The sequence below is a fragment of the Melanotaenia boesemani genome, chromosome 15 (genome assembly GCF_017639745.1).
Source record: "Melanotaenia boesemani isolate fMelBoe1 chromosome 15, fMelBoe1.pri, whole genome shotgun sequence".
In the NCBI taxonomy this organism is placed as follows: Eukaryota; Metazoa; Chordata; class Actinopteri; order Atheriniformes; family Melanotaeniidae; genus Melanotaenia; species Melanotaenia boesemani.
Window position 1 is genome coordinate 34,565,277 of NC_055696.1, and position 18,240 is coordinate 34,583,516.

Consider the following 18,240-nt stretch of genomic DNA (forward strand, 5'->3'; position numbering starts at 1 on the left):
GCTGGATACCTGGATACCTTAAAGCCCCGCCCCGCCATGCTCACCAGCAGTTCAAAGAGAGGAGCTGGTCCATTAGGAGCTTTAAAAACAATCATAAAAGTTTAAATCTATCCTAAATTTGACTGGAAGCCAGTGGAAAGAGAAAAGAACGAATGTGATGTGTTCTCATCTGGTCGTGTTGGTCATGTTGTAGTGCAGAGTGTCAGCAGCAGGGGGCAGTACTCACGGTGTGTGAAGTTTAGGAAATTTCTGGAGGTCGTTATCACTCAAATTCTGGAAAAACAAACACACTGTAAAGTTCAGATGCTTCTTTATTCTGATACAGCATAAAGGGGTTTGAGAGACATATGAAGGATGGAAGGATGAATTCTTCATTCACCTCTCCCCTTCATTGCCTCTCAGTGCTTTTATCTACTAAACCATGGCTGACAGGAAGCCAGGCCTGTTTGTGTCACTTTCTTCTGAACAAACAAACGGCCAAAATAGGATGCCGTCCAGGGTGTTCCATCTGCACAATGGCGATGTGTCATTCACGGACGAGCCGACTCTAAGAAACTATCATTTTTAATGAACTGGAAGAGTCGAGTCATCCAGGATGTTCCATCTATACAGTAGTGATGTGTCGTTCGTGGCGGAGCCGACTCTAAGAAACTATAACTTTTAATGAACTGGAAGAGTTGAGTCGTCCAGGATGTTCCATCTATACAGTAGTGATGTGTCATTCATGGACGAGCCAACTCTAAGAAACTATCATTTTTAATGAACTGGAGGAGTCGAGTCATCCAGGATGTTCCATCTATACAGTAGTGATGTGTCATTCACGGACGAGCCGACTCTAAGAAACTATCATTTTTAATGAACTGGAAGAGTCGAGTCATTCAGAAAGTTCCATCTACATGGTGGCAATGTGTTGTTCACAGATGAGCCAACTCTAAGAGACTATTCTTTTTAATGAACTGGAAGAGTCGAATCATCTAGGATGTTCCATCTATACAGTGCTGATGTGTCGTTCAAAAGCTGGTTCCTAAAAGCCGGTTTGGTGGATACAAGGCCTGACAGGTAACTCAGGAACTGGTTTCCAGATAATCACATTGTTTTTGTGTTGTGAACTCACCACAAATCTGGAGCCGCTGATGGAGTTCTTCATCACGACTTTATCACAGCCGGACAGATTCATCTGTTGGAGGACAACAGGTGTGAGGCGAATTCTTGTTGTTATGTGTTTTAGGGGCTGCAAATAGAAATTAACTGAAAGAGCTATATAACATATTTTCCTGTGGTCACGCTGATGTACATGGTCCTGTTCAATAAACTGAAACCAAAACTAAATAGTTCCTTTTAGATTTCAACTGCTCTAAAGCAAAGTTCATGTCATCTACAAGTTGTTGACTGTCTTATGAACTGAAGACTTGTAACAAGAACCTGATCAGGCTGGTTTAAGCCATTTTTATCTGATCGATTTCAGTTTGTTAATAGAATTGATAAGTCTTCCTCACAAATCAGTGTAAGTCAAGGAGCTCCTCAGGGTTCTATACTTGGAACCATGTACATATCTTTTTAGCTCTATTTATAATTGAGACTCTTAAATTCTGTTTTGATCCTGGTTTTTAAAACAGATTGTTTGATTTCTCTAAGATTTTCTGTTATTATATTGTTATTTATTTATTCATTTTTTAGCTATATTGATCTTACTTTTTGTATTTTATCCTTTTACTTGTCTTTGCTGATATACTGATTAATAGTGGAGCACTAAGCATGTTTTGTTTATGTCACCTGATCAAGTACCTGTCTTGTCCGATTCAGTGTATGTTTTTGTTTTGGAGAAGAATGGTAAATGCTACCACTGTTTCTGCAAAACAAATCTACCCATGGGTAACACTAAAGTAACCTTGACCTTGATGCTTCCTTTAGGTACCATCATTAGACAGCATAGTACAGACTTTCACTGTTATGCAGATGATACTCAGATTTACTTTTTCATGAAGTCTGATGGAACCAATCACTTTGTTAGTTTAAGACAAATATCAAAATGTAGGTATTTTTGTCTGTTTCCATACAGTGTGGCTGTTATTGTTTTAGACCTCATGGTTTTCTCTCGTCCACCAGTCCTGCTGATTTTCTCTTCACATTTAGAGTTGTCTCTTTAACCTAAATAAAACCTCAGGAATCCTCATCATATAAATAAACTCAATCAGCATTTATCAGATTTATTTCAGTTTTCTCTTAGTGTTTCTTCCTCATCTGCGTGGAGGGTATCACCATGGCAACCAGTGGAATCTTCCATCATGTCTGCCCATGGAGGTGGTTCATTAAACCCTGGACTATGTAGCAAGCCTTGGTCCTGACTCATCCAGGTGGTCATGGTTCAACATGGGCAACTCGTCTTTAAAACATAAGTTCAGTGTGACTTCCTGTAAAGAAGAGTTCATGATAACGGATTTTTATTCCATTTTAACGTTCTTATTTCATTTTAAAATTCTTTATTTAAGCTTAGTAGTTTCAATTTAAGTCATTAGTGGCCTTACAATTATTTAATATATCTAATCATTGTATCCCATAGCCAGCTGTCCCGTACCGACCCGTCCCATAGCCAGCTGTCCCGTACCGACCCGTCCCATAGCCAGCTGTCCCGTACCGACCCGTCCCATAGCCAGCTGTCCCGTATCGACCCGTCCCATAGCCAGCTGTCCCGTATCGACCCGTCCCATAGCCAGCTGTCCCGTATCGACCCGTCCCATAGCCAGCTGTCCCGTATCGACCCGTCCCATGTCCAGCTGTGCCGTACCGACCCGTCCCATATCCAGCTGTCCCTTTGTTGCCATGGATTCGGACCATTGTTGGACGCTGTTGCCATGGATTCGGACTGCTGCTGGATGCTGTTGCCATGGATTCGGACCCTTGCTGGTCTGTCTTGTCATGGATTCGGACCGCTGCTGGTCTCTGTTGTCATGGATTCGGACCGCTGCTGGTCTCTCTTGTCATGGATTTGGACAGCTGCTGGTCTCTGTTGTCATGGATTCGGACCGCTGCTGGTCTCTCTTGTCATGGATTTGGACAGCTGCTGGTCTCTGTTGTCATGGATTCGGACTGCTGCTGGTCTCAGCTTTGGTTTGTCAAAATGTGTAAAACCTGTCTGAATGATGAGCTTAGCTACCAGGAAGTACAACCTTTTCTTTAATCTACTTCCCTCTCTATTGTTTCTTTATCTTTGCGATTTTAGTTGCTGTTGGTTCAGCTGAGACACATCCCAAACATCTCTATATGCAGATGTGGTCTTTCAGGGGTCTGTGGAGGTCTGGGATCAGAAAGAACCAGAAATAAAGACAGAAGTACATTGGCCTTACCCGTTTTAGGTAGTCTGCCAGCTGCTGTGGGCTCCACCCCATCACCTCCGATCTGGATGGCACTCGGTCCGAATTCATACTGCGTACTCCTCACGTCCGTCCAGCTGATCCCGAAACCAACACCTGTTACCCTCTCACAAGAAGCCAACATCCAAGTGGAGGATTTTTAAAACCTCGTGGTCTTTTCCTTCCTGTTGCTCGTTCAACTGGACGCCTTCTGGACGGGCCTTGTGTCTTCACCACCCCTTTCTGCCACATTCAAAGCCAAATGTCTATTAAAGATTCTGAGGTGGCAAAATATCCACCAACCGTCTTCAGTTTTTACTTCCTCAAATCAGCCCCCACCCCCCAAGAAACCAGAGAAGACAACAGACATATGTCACCCAGGACCCACAATGGCTTCCTCCTTTACTGCGGTCTTCCTTTTCTACGTTTTCAGTGTCTCTCTACCTCTTCGCCTCTTTCCTCTGCTCTCTCACTCGCTCCCTCGTTCTGTGAGGAAGTGACTGCGCAGTGGGGGGGTAAAGGCAGCAACCTCCCCCCCGTCTGACCACAGAGCGGAACAGCCGCTGCAGCTGCACCCACTTGCTGCAACGTGGCGACTGACAAGAAACGCTGTAGGAAGAAGTCGCCTGGATCAGTCTGATGGTAGGCCCGATGAACCCGAGTGGCTTCATCAGAAACACCTCCTGTAGCATCGGCATGTGAAACTACAAAACCAGGTTAAAAGGAACTTAACGCCATTCATTTATTCTACCTCATTTTGTTTAATCTGACTGGACACATTGACAAAGTGTTATTTACAGCTGTAGCCTGAAAAGCAATGCTTCTAAAGAAAAAGGAGGATATAAAACAAGAAAATATCATTTAAAAGAAGATGATATAAACACTCGACTAAGTAAAGAAATGAACAAGACATTTACAAAACAGTTAAAACACATCATGGTAGCCAAAGAAAACTGAAAGGACCACAAGCCTAAAGAGGATTTAGTTTTAGGGTTCATCCCCACCAGCAGTGTCGGGAGTAACGCGTTACAGTAACAATATTACTTTTTTGGGGAACGAAGTAAAGTAGTGCGTTACATTTAAAATATCAGTAATGAAATTACTTTACTGGACTACAGTAAGGTGTTTTTCTGCGTTACTCGAGCCGTGTTTGCCTATGTGTAAAGTTCTGATCTGTTTTAAGTGGTACACGCATGCTACTGCCTGTGTGTGTGTTTGCCTGGGCACATTGCCATAGAGATTGATTTGAATGACGTAGCTGAGCGCCAACTAAAGAAAAAGAAAAATGGAGCTGGAGAGTCAGAGATACAGGCTTTTGGTCAGTGGCGATATTTGCATTATTTTCAGTTTATTGCTTGAAAGGACAAACATATTAGCGTGATTTGTCACACAGCATGCCAATACCAAACAGGTGATGAAACATCCGGTCAGTGGAAGGAGTCCTTCAGAGAAGCTAAACTTTTTTCAACATTCCCTGGAGCGCAGCAGCCGGTAAGACAGAAATGAACAAGCTAGTTGCAGGTTCATTGTAGGAGACATGTTCCCCCTGTCGACTTTTGAATCACCCAGGTTTAGAAAAATACTAGATAAAATAATGATGAGATAAATGTGTCCATTTCTTCCCACAGACAGGGATGCTGTTCTTGTGGTTTTAAAACTATTTTGTTTACAATATACAGTAAACACTCTGCAGACAGGCAGTGATGATTCGGCTGTGATGTTTGTCCGTGTCTAGAAGGTGAATTAAGAAATCGTAAAGTAATAAGTAGTGACGTTACTTTTCAAATGCAGTAACGCATAAAGTCATTTCATTACAATTTACAGAAGTAATGAGTAATCCATCCATCCATCCATTTTCTTCCACTTATCCGGAGTCGGGTCGCAGGGGCAGCTGCCTAAGCAGGGAAACCCAGACTTCCCTCTCCCAGGCCACATTCACCAGCTCATCCGGAGGGATCCCGAGGCGTTCCCAGGCCAGCCGAGAGATTTAGTCCGTCCAGCGTCCTCTGGGTCTTTCCCGGGGCCGCTTTCTGGAAAGAGGTAATGAGTAACTAGTAACTAATTACTTTTTTAGAGTAACTACCCCAACAATGCCCACCAGGATAGTCCGGGGGACTCGCCCCTTGATTGGGCGGGAATTAAGAAAAGCATCCCACGTCCTTTGTTTTGGTTTGTATTCACTAAACCACCGGGACATTACGCAGTTACAACTGCTTACTAGAGCATGGGTTTCCTGAAGAACCACCTACCATGAAGATAGAAGAAGAAAATCCGGCTCATTGATTGCTAGGACTGAAAACACTTGCTTCTTTGATCTGGAGACCCCCTGTTTTAAACTGGTTCACTATCTGACATCGTGCTTCTCTTCCTCTTCCTCAGCTGAAGCGGTGATGGTCGGAGAGGAATGATGAAGACTATAGGTTCTCACCAGCTACACATGGAACAGGTTAACTGGACGTCTACAGCTAGCTTTGATGTTAACTGAGCTGAACTGATATTCTAACGATGGACATCAACTGTGTATCATGTTTTGGTTAAGTTGCATCTTCCTCCTCCTCGTCGTCTTTGCCCTCTGATCTGTATCACTCAGAGATTGAGAGTTGCATTTTTAATCCTGTAGTGAACTGGTGTCCTATGGATAAAATAAATGTAATAGTTTAGATTCAGTTTGGTCAGACTATAGACAGCAGGACTATCAACTGCTGCATGTTTATTTTTTCCAGACTTTGGCTGTGTTCGAATGTCCACCCTGCTTCCTAACCCCTCCTTCACTACACAGGGCTGCACGACATAGTGACTCATTCTCTTGGCGATATGGACACGAAGCTGCCTATTTTTTCTGTGCCGCAAACCATGTGACTACCGGCGTCACCACGGCAACCACAACCGTGTCTAGATGTCATTCCAAATCCAATCCTAAGTTGTGTGTAAATATTTTTATTTTTATTACTTATGTTGTATTTTATTGTTTGTTTGCTTTTAGGTAATTTCGCGCAGCTAATTTTTTTCGCCACCTTGCGCCACGTTGAGCTTTTGCCCGCAACGCATTGTGGTCTATATTGACCCGTCTAGTGAGCATTGATGCTCACTACTTTTCAAGATGAATTGTGGGTAATTTTGAGTGCCCTATTTTTTTCTCTCTGGACATTCAGACACTCCAACACTATGTAGAGAGTAGGGAGCACATTCAGACACAGCCTTTGTTTTGTGTGTCAGGAAAAACCCTCTGCTTACCGCTGTCAGTCACGATGAGTTCATGTCACATGACCTGCTTACTGATTATCGATTCTGAAACGTTGGTGGTGAAGTAACTCCACACAGAAATGCCGGTAACAGACGCAAATAAAAGAAACATAAGTCTGAACCTTCTTTTTTTTTTTTTTTTTTTTTTGCCTAACCTTTCCTCTCTAGCACGGTGGCAGCAGAATGATGGTCTGGCTGCTGTGTTGCTCCAAACAGATGTGCTTTGCCAAGAGGAGCTTCATGGGTGTACGGCTCCTCTTGAAAATCAGAATTATTTATTTCTTTAAATTTATTGTTTTATCTTATTTATTTTAAATTTATGTAATCCTGCTGGGCCAGATCGGGGGGACAGAAAAAAAGAGAATAATGAAGAGAAGGAAAAAGGAAAGTAGTAAAAAGGAAGAGGAAACAAAGATCCAGCAGATAGAAGCAACGAGCTTCAATTCAACCTAACAGCAGACAAGCAGCTGCTACACCTGTACAGAAACACAGAGAATTTCCTACAGCTTTTACAGGTAAACTAAGCAGACAATCATCAGGAGTTCCTAAAAAATAACCAAGACAACAACAACAACATGTATCACAACAACCAAAGAACCAGAAACACACACACCTGAACCAAAGCATCTCTTAGTTTATAAACACACTGGACACCTCAGTGCTGAGTCAGCATGCAGAGGTGAACACGCAGAGGTAGACTAGGGCGGCCCAGAGACCCGGGCCATCAGCAGCAATCCTGAAGCACGAACTCAAGCCCCAACATTCCAGCCACACACCCACGGAACCAGGACACCATCTACCACTCCCCCCATCCACCCCCCAAACCTCTATCTATCCATATCTATCCACCCTGTAGCTCCTCACTCACAGCCTCCCTTGCACCATACCGACATCCACTCACTTTCACACACCCACATCACACTTAACCCTCCCACCACGCCCTGTGGTGACTTCTATGCAGAATTTTGAATTGTATTAGTTGCATATTTGAATTCTTAGTCGTTTTAAAGGTGTTTAAACATATTTGTGACCATTTATCTTTATTAAAGTTACTGGATAGGTCCCCCTCCCATTTTGAAGTTGGAAGACAGATTGAGTCTTCTAGTTTGGATAATAGTCTAAATGTTTTTGATAACAGCTTTGGGACATTGAAATTCATGAATTCTGCCCCCGATAGGTAGCTGTACTAGGTAGCAAACTGACTGGAGGAGTTGAACCTCCACCCTTGTGGTCATTGTATGACCCACTCTACCAGCGGCGCCCTGATGGAGTCTTGTTCCTGTGAGAGGCAGGCTAAGTCATTCAGTAATGTTATAGTTCAGAATCGGTCAGATTGGAGTCCATCACCTGGCAAAGGTGTAAAGCTTTCAAGCTTATTCACATTTAATTCTGAACTTGAGTCGTCAGTTAATGAGGAAAAACCTGCAAGTTGTGATTTTTTTTAAGTCTAAAAATAGTTAAGATGAACATCCACATTTCCATCCACCAATCATGCTGCATGAAGCGGCTGAGGTCATCATCTGCTCAGTAAAGCACCATAAAAAAGCTTCATATTTGTTTTGCATTCATGTAAATAACATGTGATTTATTTCCTGTTAGACTGCATGTCTCATTACTAATATCAGCTCAGTGAGTCTGGGCCGCCAGCAAGAACCAATCAAAGTGCTGCATGTCGCTCTGGTCAATGATCTGCAGCGCAGAGGAAACACAGCAAACTTCCTCTTCTTCTTCCTGTGGATCAAACGCAGCTCAGTTGCAGCGTCTAAAAGAACAGCTGCACACGGCTGTACAACCCGCAGATCAGAACAGAAAGTAAGACTATACAGCAGACTAAACCCAAAATCACACATAATTTATATGAAGTTAAAGTTTTCTAGATGAACTCCAGGACTCTCCAAGCTTCAGTATTTGCCTGCTGCTTCATACGTGACCTACTGGCCGGAGGTTTGAGGGAACATATAAAACAAACCATGAGCGATGTAAGCAATGCAGAGTTCAGACACCAACCAGCTCCCAGTGAAACTGAAAGCGCTTTAACTCAGAGTTCTAGCAGAGCTGAAACCAAACGGTGTAAACCAGCCGTCTTCAGGCTGCTTTCAGGGGAGAAGCAGTAAATATGCCCACCGGGACTGGGTTTACATCAACAACAACACTGATGCATATTTAAAAAAAAATGAGCCTTTACATACATCAAAGTGGAATTACATAATAAAAACACTCATTAAAATATTTCACACAATCACACACACACATTTACACTATATTAAAAACTTGCTGCTGTAGGAATCACTACTGTTATCAATGTGGAGGTTAAAACCACCTGTTATTAAAATCTTGTTGTATTTAAGGTGTACAGTTGATTAAAACTCTGAAAACTCTTTAATAAAACTGAAGGAGGGTTTGGTGGTCTATAAATTGTGCTGGATAAAACAGGCGGCTTGTTAAAAAACCTGAGTGATGCTCAAATGAAGAATAGTTTTTCAGTGATATTTGTGCTGATGACTGTTGAGCAAGCGAAGCTGTTTTACCTCCCCTGGTAGAAAATACAAAATGTAAAAGTAATTTCTAAAATCAGATCATTAGTAATAAAAGACAAAGGAGCGCTGTAGAAACGGCTGCTGCCTCAGTATGCTTGATCCTGTCTTGGACGGGTTGTACTGGAAACACAAGTTTCCCCGAGGAATTCAAAGGGATTAATAAAGTATTTCTGATTCTGAAGATTTGCTGACAGTCATGTGACATTTAAAAGAGCCATGCTGAGTGTTGCAGGAAAGCTCGGTTGTAAAGTTGTGGACATGAGTTCTGTATGAGGAGCTGTATGTACGGGACGGAGACATCTGATGGTCGAGGTATGTTTATGTGGATGGACATGTATGTACTGTCTGCTGGTGATGTGTACATCATATACCAATAAGATGTATCAGAGAGGAAGTTTTAACTGGGGGAGGTGCGTACTGGCTGGACCGTATATCTGAGAAAGCTTTGCAGGACTGGTTTATATGGATCAGACTCATTTAATCAACTGATCATAAATTCAGATTTCCATGTAAATAATAAAATGATCAATAGTCTGGTCAGAGCAGTTACATGAGTATTAACTGATATGTGGTTTCAGAAAGTGTGTTTTCATCAGGAATTCTCCTCATGAGGTTTCCAAATATTGATCGGATCTCCAATCAGAGCTTGTGTAGAGGTCAGGATTCACCACATCATCAATAAAATGGTCAATAAAAGCGGAAACATCTTAAACTGGCTGACTTTCAAAACTCAGAAATCTTTGTGACCACTCATTTGTTTTACTGATCAGCTGGTTTGAAATCATGAGATTTATCAATATCAAGATCAATCATTCAACTGAGTGAATGCAACATGGTGCGGTGCATTTACTGACCACATGGGAGAGAAGAAATCACAGAACATTTACAAATGAAGTCATTTATTAACATCTGAATTTCCCAGCATGCCTTGTCCCGCAGCACATCCCACTCCACGTGTTTCAATCGTCACGTGTTTCAATCGTCACGTGTTTCAATCGTCACGTGTTTCAATCAGCATGAGTTTCAGCTGGAAGCTGTCCGGCCGCCTTGGACAAACAAAGAAAAACCACATAATCGGATTTCATCTCAACACGTCACAGACTGGTTTTTAAAAGGAAACTTCTGCAGTTTTTTGGTCTGAGTTTTAGTCCTCCATCACACTTGCTCATGGGAACTTCCTGCCCCCTCCCTCCCGCCCCACATGTCCCCCTCCCTCCCGCCCCAGTCAAACTCTCAGCTTCCAACACGAAGCAGTTGGGTCAAACAAAGGATGGAACTACAGAAATGAGCGCCCGACCGTGATGAAACGGACCAGAGCTCTTCTACCCTTCCATCTACAGCCTCCGCCTGGTCTGAAGCTTCACCCCCTATGGAGACCAGCTTCCGTTCTCAGAGTTTTATCAGTGACTCTTCTTGGATGAGCCAAAACCTGAGAAGCCCATCACCGCCGCCATCTCGTCATCCTCCTCCAAGTCCACATCCTCCTCCGCCCGCCGCTTCCTCTCTCTCTGCTTCTCCTTCTTGTAGGCCTTCGCCTTTTCCTCCTGAAACAAGAGAAATGTTGGTTTAGTCAGCCTCGTGTCGGATTAAAATCGGTTCTTTTGTCCCAGCCCGGCCCGACGCTATGAAGGAACAAACTGGTCATTATTTACTGAGACGACAACTCGCTGGCACAGAGAGGCCGACTGCGTTGGAATTAAATAAAGTGGAGAAGACAAGGTGGACGGGATGAGGTGGAGAAGACAGGGTGGAAGGGATGAGGTGGAGAAGACAGGGTGGAAGGGATGAGGTGGAGAAGACAGGGTGGACGGGCTGAGGTGGAGAAGACAGGGTGGACGGGATGAGGTGGAGAGGAAAAGGTGGACGGGATGGGGTGGACAAGACGAGGTGGACGGGATGGGGTGGACAAGACGAGGTGGACGGGATGAGGTGGAGTGGATGAGGTGTAGTGGATGTGGTGGAGTGGATGAGGTGTAGTGGATGTGGTGGAGTGGATGAGGTGTAGTGGATGTGGTGGAGTGGATGAGGTGGAGTGGATGTGGTGGAGTGGATGTGGTGGATGGGATGAGGTGGAGAGGATGTGGTGGAGTGGATAAGGTGGATGGATGGGATGAGGTGTAGTGGATGAGGTGGAGTGGATGTGGTGGAGTGGATGAGGTGTAGTGGATGAGGTGTAGTGGATGAGGTGGAGTGGATGTGGTGGAGTGGATGAGGTGGATGGATGGGATGAGGTGTAGTGGATGAGGGAGTGGATGGGATGAGGTGGAGTGGATGGGATGAGGTGGAGTGGATGTGGTGGAGTGGATGAGGTGGAGTGGATGAAGTGGAGTGGATGTGGTGGATGGGATGAGGTGGAGTGGATGAGGTGGAGTGGATGTGGTGGAGTGGATGAGGTGGAGTGGATGAGGTGAAGTGGATGAGGTGGAGTGGATGAGGTGGAGTGGATGAGGTGAAGTGGATGAGGTGAAGTGGATGAGGTGGAGTGGATGAGGTGAAGTGGATGTGATGGAGTGGATGAGTTGGAGTGGATGAGGTGAAGTGGATGAGGTGGAGTGGATGAGGTGGATGGGATGAGGTGGATGGGATGAGGTGGAGTGGATGAGGTCGATGGGATGAGGTCGATGGGATGAGGTGGAGTGGATGAGATGAAGTGGATGAGGTGGATGGGATGAGGTGAAGTGGATGAGGTGGATGGGATGAGGTGAAGTGGATGAGGTGGAGTGGATGAGGTGGAGTGGATGAGGTGAAATGGATGAGGTGGATGGGTTGAGGTAGATGGGATGAGGTGGAGTGGATGAGGTCGATGGGATGAGGTGAAGTGGATCAGGTGGATGGGATGAGGTGAAGTGGATGAGGTGAAGTGGATGAAGTGGAGTGGATGAGGTGGAGTGGATGAGGTGGAGTGGATGAGGTGGAGTGGATGAGGTGGAGTGGATGAGGTGGAGTGGATGAGGTGGAGTGGATGAGGTGGAGTGGATGAGGTGGAGTGGATGAGGTGGAGTGGATGAGGTGAAGTGGATGAGGTGGAGTGGATGAAGTGGAGTGGATGAGGTGGAGTGGATGAGGTGGATGGGATGAGGTGGATGGGATGAGGTGAAGTGGATGAGGTGAAGTGGATGAAGTGGAGTGGATGAGGTGGATGGGATGAGGTGAAGTGGATGAGGTGGAGTGGATGAGGTGGAGTGGATGAGGTGAAGTGGATGAGGTGAAGTGGATGAGGTGGAGTGGATGAAGTGGAGTGGATGAGGTGGAGTGGATGAGGTGGTGTGGATGAGGTGGATGGGATGAGGTGAAGTGGACGAGGTGGATGGGATGAGGTGAAGTGGATAAGGTGGAGTGGATGAAGTGGAGTGGATGAAGTGGAGTGGATGAGGTGAAGTGGATGAGGTGAAGTGGATGAGGTGGATGGGATGAGGTGGAGTGGATGAGGTGAAGTGGATGAGGTGAAGTGGATGAGGTGGATGGAATGAGGTGGAGTGGATGAGGTGGAGTGGATGAGGTGAAGTGGATGAGGTGGATGGGATGAGGTGAAGTGGATGAGGTGGATGGGATGAGGTGGAGTGGATGAGGTGAAGTGGATGTGATGGAGTGGATGAGGTGAAGTGGATGAGGTGGATGGGATGAGGTGAAGTGGATGAGGTGAAGTGGATGAGGTGGAGTGGATGAGGTGGAGTGGATGAGGTGGATGGGATGAGGTGGAGTGGATGAGGTGAAGTGGATGAGGTGAAGTGGATGAGGTGGAGTGGACGAGGTGGATGGGATGAGGTGAAGCGGATGAGGTGGAGTGGATGAGGTGGAGTGGATGAGGTGGAGTGGATGAGGTGGAGTGGATGAGGTGGTGTGGATGAGGTAAAGTGGACGAGGTGGATGGGATGAGGTAAAGTGGATGAGGTGAAGTGGATGAGGTGGATGGGATGAGGTGGAGTGGATGAGGTGAAGTGGATGAGGTGAAGTGGATGAGGTGGAGTGGATGAGGTGAAGTGGATGAGGTGGAGTGGATGAGGTGAAGTGGATGAGGTGGAGTGGATGAGGTGGAGTGGATGAGGTGGTGTGGATGAGGTAAAGTGGACGAGGTGGATGGGATGAGGTAAAGTGGACGAGGTGGAGTGGATGAAGTGGAGTGGATGAGGTGAAGTGGACGAGGTCGATGGGATGAGGTGGAGTGGATGAGGTCGATGGAATGAGGTGGAGTGGATGAGGTGAAGTGGATCAGGTGGATGGGATGAGGTAAAGTGGATGAGGTGGAGTGGATGAGGTCGATGGGATGAGGTGGAGTGGATGAGGTGAAGTGGATCAGGTGGATGGGATGAGGTGAAGTGGATGAGGTGGATGGGATGAGGTGAAGTGGATGAAGTGGAGTGGATGAGGTGGATGGGATGAGGTGAAGTGGATGAGGTGGAGTGGATGAGGTGAAGTGGATGAGGTGGAGTGGATGAAGTGAGTGATGAGTGGAGTGGATGAGGTGGATGGGATGAGGTGGAGTGGATGAGGTGGAGTGGATGAGGTGGAGTGGATGAGGTGGAGTGGATGAGGTGAAGCGGATGAGGTGAAGCGGATGAGGTGGAGTGGATGAGGTGAAGCGGATGAGGTGAAGCGGATGAGGTGGATGGGATGAGGTGGAGTGGATGAGGTGGAGTGGATGAGGTGGATGGGATGAGGTGGAGTGGATGAGGTGGAGTGGATGAGGTGGATGGGATGAGGTGGATGGGATGAGGTGGAGTGAATGAGGTGGATGGGATGAGGTGGATGGGATGAGGTGGATGGGATGAGGTGAAGTGGATGAGGTGGAGTGGATGAGGTGGAGTGGATGAGGTGAAGTGGATGAGGTGAAGTGGATGAGGTGAAGTGGATGAGGTGGATGGGATGAGGTGAAGCGGATGAGGTGGAGTGGATGAGGTGGAGTGGATGAGGTGGAGTGGATGAGGTGGATGGGATGAGGTGAAGCGGATGAGGTGAAGTGGATGAGGTGGAGTGGATGAGGTGGAGTGGATGAGGTGGAGTGGATGAGGTGGATGGGATGAGGTGAAGTGGACGAGGTGGAGTGGACGAGGTGGAGTGGACGAGGTGGAGTGGACGAGGTGGAGTGGACGAGGTGGATGGGATGAGGTGAAGGGGATGAGGTGGAAGTGGATGAGGTGGAGTGGGATGAGGTGGAGTGGATGGGATGAGGTGGAGTGGATGAGGTGGAGTGGTTGTCATGTTTCATTCAGCACGAGTTACAAACACCTCTCATATTATGGGCTGGACACATGGGAGGCGGCGTTGCACCTTCTCCATTTATTTTCTATGGAACACGCTTGATGAGGCGAAAATCGCTGCCCTCCCTCAGCCAAGCAACAGGCAACATCCGTGCATGTAAAACGTGCATTCCTTCACAAAGACGTGCACACAGGGACTTGTGACGGGACAAATAGAAAAATGTTCCATTTTTGTGAGTCACGACTAAGTAATCCACCAGCTTCCAGAGCTCATAACAAACGTTATAAACAAACAGAACTTTTTCTCAATTATCAGTTAACAACCCGGGATTTAAGAAACTCATCAACACTTTGGACAAACGGCATCACTGCCATCTCGACACCATTTTAATGGAGTGTTTCTCCTGCTCTGGATGATGAGTGTGGCGACAGTTTTGTGAAGGACGTGGCTACAGTCCAATGTTTCGCCACCGCTATGGATCTGTGGTCAAGCCGCATCATAAAGCCGTATATAAATGTTGAGCTAAATTTTATTGATGCAGGGAAAAAAAGCAACGTAATGTCTCCAGATCACACCGGACAGAACATAGCTGCTGGTCTGAAACAAACTATAGCTGTGGGGACCTGTTGGAAAGAAGAGAGAGTGTGTGTAGAGTGGACATCCTGAAATGATCACCTTATCAGCACAGGGCGTGGCCTACCTCCTCACGCAGCTCCTTCATGCGCTCCTCGAAGTCGTACTCCTTCTGCTTCTCCTCCAGCTTCTTCTTATTGACCTCGAATCGTTTCTTCACCTGATCCAGAGATGAGCGCTCGACCCGCATCGACATTCCCAGGTTCCTCTGGTCTGCTCGGAAACATCAGGGGAGACACCCAATCAGAAACACTCACTTGCATCCCGTTTTACAGTCTCAACATTTAGCTGGAAACCAGAGATCTTAAAATACAGAGAGAAAAACTAGACCACTCTTCTCTTTGCCATTCTGGTACCATTCCAAAATGTTCCAGTTTCTGAGTAGGAACTCACGTTTTTTCCCGTTGATGTGATCCAGGAAGTTGATGGAGTCTTTCACTACGCAGTCGCAGACGTTACAGTAATAACTGCAAGAGAAGAAGAGAGGAAAAACGAGCAGAGGTCAAACTTATGTGATCTGACTCCAGCTCTGGTTTTCAGACCTGAGGAGGTCTCAGAGGAACCCACCCGCCCATCTCTGCCTGAGGAGTGGTCTTGGTGATGACGATGGTCTTCCCCAGTTTGGACTCCAGGTCCACCTTGTAGTCCCGGTGGCGCAGCAGGTCCCGTTTGACTGGTGGAGTTGGTTTTCCTGAAAAAGACAACAGATCCATCCCGAATGATGTCTGTTTTATTTTGTTGTGATGAAAACCAGGAATGTTTTCGCATTCTTACCATCCTTCCTCTCCCGGTCCCGCTCTTCCGCCAGACGTTTCTGAGCCAGGTGTTCATACTCGTCTTTGTCCCATTTCCGACGGAAATCGTTCTTACTTGACTGGAAGAGAAGTCAGAGACGTCTCAGTTAAAATGTTGGAAAGACATCCAGGTCCGCCGGGGCTGCAGTCAGGCCTCCAACTGACCTGACAGAGCGACCCGGTTATCTGCTGATGAGCCTCAGTATCGCTGCAGGAGTTTACCATTTCTGGGTTTTTATTGGTTTATTTATTGCTGTTCTTGAAGGCAGTCTGGAACCATCTGTAAAAGTCATTTCTGTACTCTGTAGAAGGATCTGTGGTCATGTTGATGCTGCCCTTATTGACGGCTAATCCAGCATCATCTTCATCCTGCCTGTACTGTGAGATCTCTCCAGCCAGCAAAAGACACTTATGTTAACTCTTGCTCTCGTTCTCTCTTCTTTTTCATTATCTTTCATAACATCTTCTTGGGTTTCTTTGCTGAATCAGTGAAGGTGCGTGTTGAGAATGGCCGGTGTGTTTACATCCGTTTGCTAGCGTGTGAAGCTAAAGGCCTCCCGGTTGAAAAAGTTGTATTGATCGGTTACTCAGCCTCGGGACAGCGACGCCCCAGAAATGTGCATGAAAGATGCGACTGTGCCATCAAATGAGTCCGGAACGCGGAGTTTTTAGGTCGGATAGTTACGCAATGAATATTTGAAAAACATCCCCTGGTCATGAACTGAGGAGGAGGGTGAGATCAGTTTTATTTTATTACGGAAAACTTTTAAAATTGTGAAATGGCTGAATTAACTGAAAGGTGAAAAAATAGTAAAGTTCATTCAAATTTCACAAAACCAAATAAATACTGAAGTAAAAACAGGTGACTTATTTTCTCTTTCTACAGCTGTTGCTCGTTTGTAAACTGACGCTAATAGGCTAACATTAGCAGCATCATTTCCTATCAATGACGCAGAAAAACACACAGATAACACACAATAGTTTATTAATAAGTTGAGTAAACATCGCCTCGTGATAAATACAATTCAAACCGTTTACGCTTGTTAGGCGGCTAACAGTTAGCGGGCTAACAGTTAGCGGGCTAACAGTTAGCGGGCTAACAGTTAGCGGGCTAACAGTTAGCGTAACGGCGGCGCAACGAGACTTGTAAAGCAGGGAAACGGTTTCAGTTGGGTCCATTAATGAGTTCTGAGCCACAGACTCGCGCAGGTGTAAATTGAAGCTGCGTCAGAGTTTTAACAAGAAATATTTAACTCCGTTGAAGACTTACCCCACTGCTAGACGCCATCTTTGTGACCGGAAACGTCTTCTTCTTCCTCTTTTTTTCCTTTGCAGTTTATTGGCGGTTAGCAAACAACGTACAGATGTGCATTACCGCCACCAGCTGGTGAGTGTGGAACAGGACAGACAGAAAAACGCTGACTTCTAAGCCCCAATCCCATTTTTCTTAGTTACTTCTCCCCCTTTCCCTACACCTACACCTGCCCCTTAAAAACGGAGCTGGAAGGGGTAGAGCTGAAAGTCAACCCCTACGAATTGGGACATCCCTTCAACAATCACATACGTCATCAGTAGTCACTAAAGAACATTTTACACTGGAACTGGCAGAAATTTTAAATAAAGCAAAAACAACAAATAGAACAGACTGAGAGACTCTGTTCATCTGTTCATACAATAAGTATGATAAAAAGTCTCCAATCTGTAAACAAAATTGGCTTTTAAAAAAATATAAATAAAAAAATATTAAACATGGGCTCAGATAGGGAAAACCGGTAAAACTGCCAGTTGTATTAAAAACAAAAGCTAAGAAAAAATATCCTGCACATCGTTGCTGTCTGTGAAGCTGAAATATTTCCCTCGGTGTCTGATCTATGATGAACCGCAACGCTGCGTCTTTTTGACACATACGTCGTGATATGGAAAGCCGTTTTAGCCAGAAACGTGCGTCCAAATGCGCCTTCTGAGCGCGTTCACGACGTGTTCTGAGCGCGTGCTCAGAACACCTTAACTTAGAAAACGTGTTAATTCGTGATGAATCTTTGCTGAATCGCTCCCATTAAGCCATTTCATTGACAATGGTGGGGAAAGGTTGCAGATGCTGGACAGATGTTATACTACATCTAATAACTGTGGAACAATGTCAGAAAAAAGGTTACTTAATATAAAATTTGCAAGAGTTTGCAGGTTAACGTTTTGTCATGCACCAAAAAAGCCACATCCAAAGAGAAATCCAGAAACACCACCATCTCCTCTGGACCAAGAAATGGTCTGAGGCAAAGTGGAAAACCTTTCTGTGGAGCAGAACAGTTTCACCACAGAGTTTGAACTTAATAATTCATTAATTCATTAAATATATAGAAATGTATAGACTATGAACTATTTACACAGGGCAATAGAATAAATAGGCTAAGTGTCATTTCAAGTTACCACGTGATATCAAACCCAGGAAAAAATACTAATCTATATATTAATTACTGAATGTCA

General features: G+C 45.4%; 2 protein-coding genes across 2 annotated transcripts in view; both read right to left on the minus strand.

Moving 5' to 3' along the window:
* The window catches only part of lcp2a (lymphocyte cytosolic protein 2a), a 33,632-nt gene extending 29,772 nt beyond the window's left edge, over positions 1 to 3,860 (minus strand). Inside the window, exons 1-3 of the mRNA XM_042008896.1 lie at positions 3,345 to 3,860; positions 1,115 to 1,177; positions 227 to 273 (exon numbers count right to left, since the gene is read on the minus strand). Coding sequence (XP_041864830.1) covers positions 227 to 273; positions 1,115 to 1,177; positions 3,345 to 3,422 — 188 coding nt within the window. The 5' untranslated portion in view covers positions 3,423 to 3,860. The remainder of the gene's footprint in view (positions 1 to 226; positions 274 to 1,114; positions 1,178 to 3,344) is intronic.
* Positions 3,861 to 10,012: 6,152 nt separating this feature from the next.
* Positions 10,013 to 17,135, minus strand: zmat2 (zinc finger, matrin-type 2). The gene is made up of 6 exons (XM_042008918.1): positions 17,027 to 17,135; positions 15,737 to 15,836; positions 15,530 to 15,653; positions 15,356 to 15,429; positions 15,030 to 15,175; positions 10,013 to 10,674 (listed from the first exon to the last, which is right to left on the minus strand). Exons 1-6 carry the CDS (start codon positions 17,042 to 17,044, stop codon positions 10,531 to 10,533), a joined length of 606 nt encoding a protein of 201 aa, XP_041864852.1. The 5' UTR covers positions 17,045 to 17,135; the 3' UTR covers positions 10,013 to 10,530.
* Between the last annotated feature and the right edge of the window lie 1,105 nt (positions 17,136 to 18,240).

Excerpts from the sequence above, each read along its gene's own strand:
- zmat2 (XM_042008918.1), bottom strand. Across the intron at positions 15,654-15,736 it reads GGACCGGGAGAGGAAGGATG|GAAAACCAACTCCACCAGTC; the intron begins GTAAGAATGCGA and ends TGTCTTTTTCAG. Across the intron at positions 10,675-15,029 it reads TGAAGGAGCTGCGTGAGGAG|GAGGAAAAGGCGAAGGCCTA; the intron begins GTAGGCCACGCC and ends CTCTTGTTTCAG.